This window comes from Anoplophora glabripennis, unplaced genomic scaffold (genome assembly GCF_000390285.2).
Source record: "Anoplophora glabripennis isolate ALB-LARVAE unplaced genomic scaffold, Agla_2.0 scaffold185, whole genome shotgun sequence".
Classification (NCBI taxonomy): domain Eukaryota; kingdom Metazoa; phylum Arthropoda; class Insecta; order Coleoptera; family Cerambycidae; genus Anoplophora; species Anoplophora glabripennis.
In genome coordinates, this window is record NW_019416354.1 from 782,857 (window position 1) to 788,856 (window position 6,000).

The 6,000-nt window shown below is 28.4% G+C and overlaps 1 protein-coding gene across 3 annotated transcripts in view; it reads right to left on the reverse strand.

Moving 5' to 3' along the window:
* LOC108906662 (GRAM domain-containing protein 1B) overlaps positions 1 to 5,669 on the reverse strand; it is a 35,129-nt gene extending 29,460 nt beyond the window's left edge. For all 3 annotated transcript variants that reach the window (XM_018709978.1, XM_018709979.1, XM_018709977.1), the window contains exons 1-2: positions 5,310 to 5,669; positions 5,102 to 5,249 (exon numbers count right to left, since the gene is read on the reverse strand). In XM_018709978.1, coding sequence (XP_018565494.1) covers positions 5,102 to 5,249; positions 5,310 to 5,380 — 219 coding nt within the window. In that variant the 5' untranslated portion in view covers positions 5,381 to 5,669. The remainder of the gene's footprint in view (positions 1 to 5,101; positions 5,250 to 5,309) is intronic.
* Between the last annotated feature and the right edge of the window lie 331 nt (positions 5,670 to 6,000).

Genomic DNA, 6,000 nt, shown 5'->3' on the forward strand with positions numbered 1-6,000 from the left:
CCGCTGTTGGCAAAGCTCAAAAAAATATTTTTACTTAGTTTAGCCCAGAGGTAGTTGAATTACTAAACAGATTGGATTTTATATCTATACAGGAAGCAGACAGACATCTGCTTTGTTTTTGTAATGACAAAGTAAAGTTGACTCCTACTTTATTGTCTCAAACTAATTATTATTATTTTAGTGTAGATAATAGCCTTCTTATATTAACTTTATCCAATTACATCCAAGATACAATACATTTTTTATCCAAAACGGAACAATGCAATTTTTTAATCAGATATGATAAATGATTGTATCCCTTACCACAAATTCAAATAAACTTCATTTATAAATAAATAGAAGGAAAATTTCAACACTACATTTATAGCTCATTAGTGACTTTATTTAATTACTTGTTTATTTAAATTTAAATACATGACATGAGTTTTATTCCCTGTTTAATATGTAACCACTATATTTTGAACTGCTCATTCAAATTTAATTATGACGTTTATTCAAGCCTAAAGTGTCTATTTATTTACTTCAGCTATAAAATTTGAAAAATACTTCTAGAAAAATTTAATTATCTTAATGCTTCTAATGTGTTTAATATCTATTAAAATATCAATATGAGGAAGTATTCGTTATGGTTTATATGTAGTATAACTGATACTGGTCATAATAAAATAAATAAATTTCAATAAAAAAAATGAACAAATATTAGCAGTTACTCTTTTTATTTGAATATTTCTATCACAATGAAAAGAAAAATTTTAAATAAATAACCCCTTGTGTCAAAAGCATCAGTCATGGAGTTGAAATTATAAATTTAGTTTTGCCTAATCAAAAATACTTCATACTTCATAAATGACTACAAGCCACATGACCAGTATTTGTTTGGAACAGTAATTTTATTTCATTCACGTTAGCAATTAATTTCAGTAAAATTAAAACAAGATTAAAACACAACATTCTGTTTCACTGTCTGGCGATTGGTGTAACTTTTCATGAGATTTTATTCAATCAATCAGCGATTGCAATATCTCGAGCGTAGACATAATGTTTTGTCATTATTCATTGTAAACGAATCATTAATATTGGTGACGATAAGATTTGCGATGTTGGTTGCCTAAGCTGAGCCGTCATGTGGCTTGCAAACATTCATGAAGGCTCTGTTTCCCACTCTGGGAGAATAAATAATTCTTCACAAATACACTATAACCATTATAACATCCAAAAACTTCTCTGTCTCATTATCAAAACTGTCATTATCAAACTGACAAAGTCAAACCTAATTTTTGTTTTATAAAAGTAAATATATATATTTTTTTATGAACAGTACCAAGTATTCGACATATTAAAGAGAGTTTAAAACATTTTTTTTTCTTGAATGTTATATATCTCTAAGGCTTGGCAAAATATAATAAATAATACCATAACAAATTGTTGCTGAGGAGAGAAAGTAAAATAAATTTGTCTTGGACAATGTGTTTCCATCTAATGAATTGTTGAACAAATTCCAACATGGTTGTTTAGAACACTGTAATTTCTTTTCATCAGTAAATGTAATACGATTGTTTTTACAAATTATATATGGACTGTAGCATATACTTCTTTTTTAATGTATATAACATTATTAAAATCTTTTGTTCTGAAAATGATTCATTTGTTACATGATTTTTTTATATTTTTTGTTATTTACTGGACCATAAAGAGAAAGATGTAATTACTCGACCATGAATATTTCATAATAACTGAGGTTAAAGTATTGTAAAACTATTTGGGTTTACAATAACAAAACAGTCCAAAAATGTAACCCATTAGTAAAACCTGATATATTACGTTTTAGGATATAAAAGGCTGCATCATCTCCAAAGTGTTTCTCTACATAATAGAACAAAACGATATATATTCAAATGTAATTCTATTTGCTGATTCTCTTTATTTTAATGTGGCATTACCTATTTACTCTTATTAATTTATCATTATTTTTCTGCAACCTAGAAACAATAAACATGGGAAATATAATAAATGAATAATAAAAAATCATATTTTTATATCAAACAAAATAACTCCTAATTTCTAGTTTAATAAAACAATTTCAGGATAACTAAAATTCAGGTATTTTTTTCATGGCGCTAAAAAAACTAGTAAAAAAATAATAAATGTATTTGTCACCCTAATAAATACTTACAGAAAATAATTTTAACAGAAAGTAAGGTAAAAACAATTTCATTCATTTACCTTTTTATTATTATGGGTACCTGCTTTTTTTCTTCTAATTTTGTTAGCTTTTGTTTTCGTGATTTATATTTCTCTCAAAGCAAACTCTAAAAATCCTCAAGCTGCAATATATTGCATCTGTTTAAAATATAATCAAACTTGGATATATCCTACTCCACTACAGTGAATCTCCGATTATAATTAATAAATTTGAAGGCCCAAACTTACATTAGATGTTGAAAATAATCGTTAATAGTGATCTGGTACTCGGTTTTTAAGTCTCACCATAGGGATCTCTGTTATCATAAGAGATAGAGTTTTCATAAATGTTTATAAGCCACGTGACAGCCGTGCTTAGGCAACCAACATCGCAGGGCTGGTACTGGTAACCGAAAATCCCTAAATCTTGTCATCACCAATATTAATAATTCGTTTACAATGAACAATGACAAACCGTTACGTCTAAACTCAAGATAATGCAATAGCTGATTGGTTGAATACAATCTCGTGAAAAATTACACTAATCACAGCCGGTGAAACAGAATTTTAATTTTTTTAAATTTTAATGTAATCTTCATCTGATTGTTATAATAATTTTTAATTTTACCGAAATTTAAATGCCAACAAGAAGGAAATAAAATTACTGGTCACATGGCTTGTAATCACTTATGAATGCTCTGTACAAAGATGGTCAAATTAAGACAAAGTTAAGAATTCTTTTCCCAAAGAGAAATTTGATATGCCTCGTTTTCAAATTATTGGTGGAAAATTTAAAACTTTGCTTTGCTTTGAAAGAAGTAGATCTTTTAAGCTAACAATAAGATATTATTATGGCATTTTTCTGAGAATTTGAGTATGTCATACATTAGCTGTAGTGCCTTCTGGATCAAGATTCGAAAATATCATATTTATATAAATATCATTATATCGGATATATATCCCACATTTATCGAACATATATCAAATTGTGATATTTATTTCGTAATGTTTATCTATTTTTTCTAAAAACAAATTTTTTGACATGTTATTCATCATAAAGTTTCGTAATTTTACCCTAACTTGACCAACCTTAAATCTCTTACATCTGAGATCGCCATCTCAAAATATCAGGCAGGGATATAACTTCATGTTTATTTTGCCATTTCTCTTATTAAATAACAACATATGTACTTATGTCTATTTACTATTACCTTCTTCAGTAATGGTATGATCTGTAAGAGACATCGTCTACAAAGAACATAGTTTTGAAGTCCCTTGAGATTCATTATAACTGACGGTGACTGTATATATTTTTTTGTAACATAAGTTGTAAAAAAAGATACATGTTTATAAGCCTGCAACACATGCCTCATGATAAATTTATCGCCTGATTTACCATACACAGTTTAAACCACTAAAAAAATGTTTATCTAAATACATAATATGAAATTACCGGAAATTACAGTAACTTTGCTGGAGTGCTTACAAACCACAATACAACAGAACGAAGCTTCAGAAGTGAATGTTTTGACACTTTTTACTCTGATAATTAATTGCTATTAATGATTAAAATTTATATATACTTTTTTCTTTGACAAGTAAAAAATAATTATCTAGCTAATTATCATTAGCGTCATTCCAATCATTACTTATACACAAAAATTAAATCACGAAGTAAGAAATTAAGTTTGATTAAATTTATAAAGTATTTTTTATTATACAATATATAGCGATGTATGAAACATATTGAGTAAACAACGGGAGAATACTTACTGAATTGGATGAAACTACGAAATAGACTCATATCGAAAGATAAATCAGGCAGCAAAAATGTGAAAGAGAAGGTGTCCTATCCTAATATTCCGTGTAAGTACACGGAACTGCTTTTTGGGATCAAACTAAATCTGTTTAACTAATTTTACCTCTGTTCAAAGTTGCTTCATTTAACCACTAGAGGCCATCAAAGTTGGCAACATATTTTAGTTTATTTTTTTATTATTCTAGAATACTTTGTCCCCTTTCGCTTGTTCATTATTTTGTGATGGCTATGTATTATGTATGTAATTCATGTATGTCATATTTGACATAGTAACCAAAGTACATAACTATATTTATAGAATTGGGAAAAATTCTCCCACGCCTAAGCAAATATATACATTTTTTCACTGCATGTTTGACACAGTAAATAAATTAATGCTTGTGGAATTGTACTTGTAATTGAACGTCCTTTCAAGAAAATTTAACTTTTGAATGTTCTTTCCTTTCCTTTTTCCTGGAATGGCAGCTAACTATTAGTTATGGGTAAATATAAAAGCCATTAACATAAGTAAAAAAATAATTAATTTTTAACCCTAAAGGTTACACATTTTAAAGTTATAACTTTCTCAATTCAAAACTGCAAACTATTGCAATTTTTTAAGGGACAATTTTTTAAGAAATGGGCGTAGCCGGGGGAGGCAGAGGGGCCGTGGCCCAAGAGAAAAAAATCTAATACCTACAATTTAAAAAAAATTAAAAACAATTAATTGTAGCAGGTGTAAAATTTTCAATTCTAAGGAATTTATACTTAGAGTCAAAATGTAGGCCTATTTAGAGTTTAATAAAAATTATTTACGTATGCTTCATTTTTTATTTTTACTTATGTTCCCAACAGTTTGCTTCTCATGCGCTATCTATGTGAAAAACACCTTTAACATAAGTACTACACTTGTCTGATAATTGCACAAGAAATGAAGGAGAAAATGGTGTTTTAAAGATAAATAGACCAAAAAAATATGAACCTGACAGTCAAAATTAATCATAGGTACCAATGTAAATAAACGAATAAACAAATAAACAGCAAACAGTGAAATTAATTTCCATACCATTCCAGTTATTATCATTAAATAATTATTAAAGATATAGGTACTTATTTACTTACAGAAGGAGATCCTTCATGCTTGAATGATGATTGGTCTTTGTTATAATTTACAGTCAAAAGTATGTCCGATTTAGAATGATCCCTTTTAGTTTGTGGTCTAGGTGATGGCCTAGGACTACTTCTAGGGCTAGAACATGGGCTTATAGATCTAAAACAATGGACAGCGGAGTTATAGTTACCTATATTTGCAATTACAAAGTAAATTTACTTGTTATCAGTGTTTATAGCTTGTTGCCTTTCATTTGCTGTAATACTTGTTGAGGACAAATTCGTCTTCATTTTTCTTCCGAGCCGATTTTCTTCATACTGATTTGCCTTTCCTGGGCAGTTCGCACAAAAGAGTTAATGTACTTATGTTTACTTTGTGGTTTAAACTATTGTTAATCGCTTACGTTATAATTCTCAAAACAAAGAAGGTGCCGATATTGTGAACACAACCACTAAAACTACATCATAAGCCAAGTTCACTTTTTATTACCGTCAAGTGTAATTGAATATTGAGATTTTTGCAACTATACGAAATGTGAAATTGCCGACAACAACGAGTACATTTCTTATTCAATCGCTCGTCACCCCCACCCATTAAAAAAAATTGACAACCTCCTTGTACAATGTATTATTCGATGCAAAAACATCAGCGCTTAACTATAAAGCTACGTTCACATAATAGCTCTGCTCTAGCGTTTTATGGTGATTCCTGACACGAAGAAAAGCACCTTAAAAATTGTTTTAATTCATCTAGATCTCTAGGTTAGAACATACATTTTCAGAAAGATAAAAATATGTAATTATTATAAAATAATAATAAAATAATAATTTTATTTCATATATATTTAACAATCGGAACTTTTTACTGTTTAATTTTCAAATATAATTAGATATAGCACTACCCATATTTA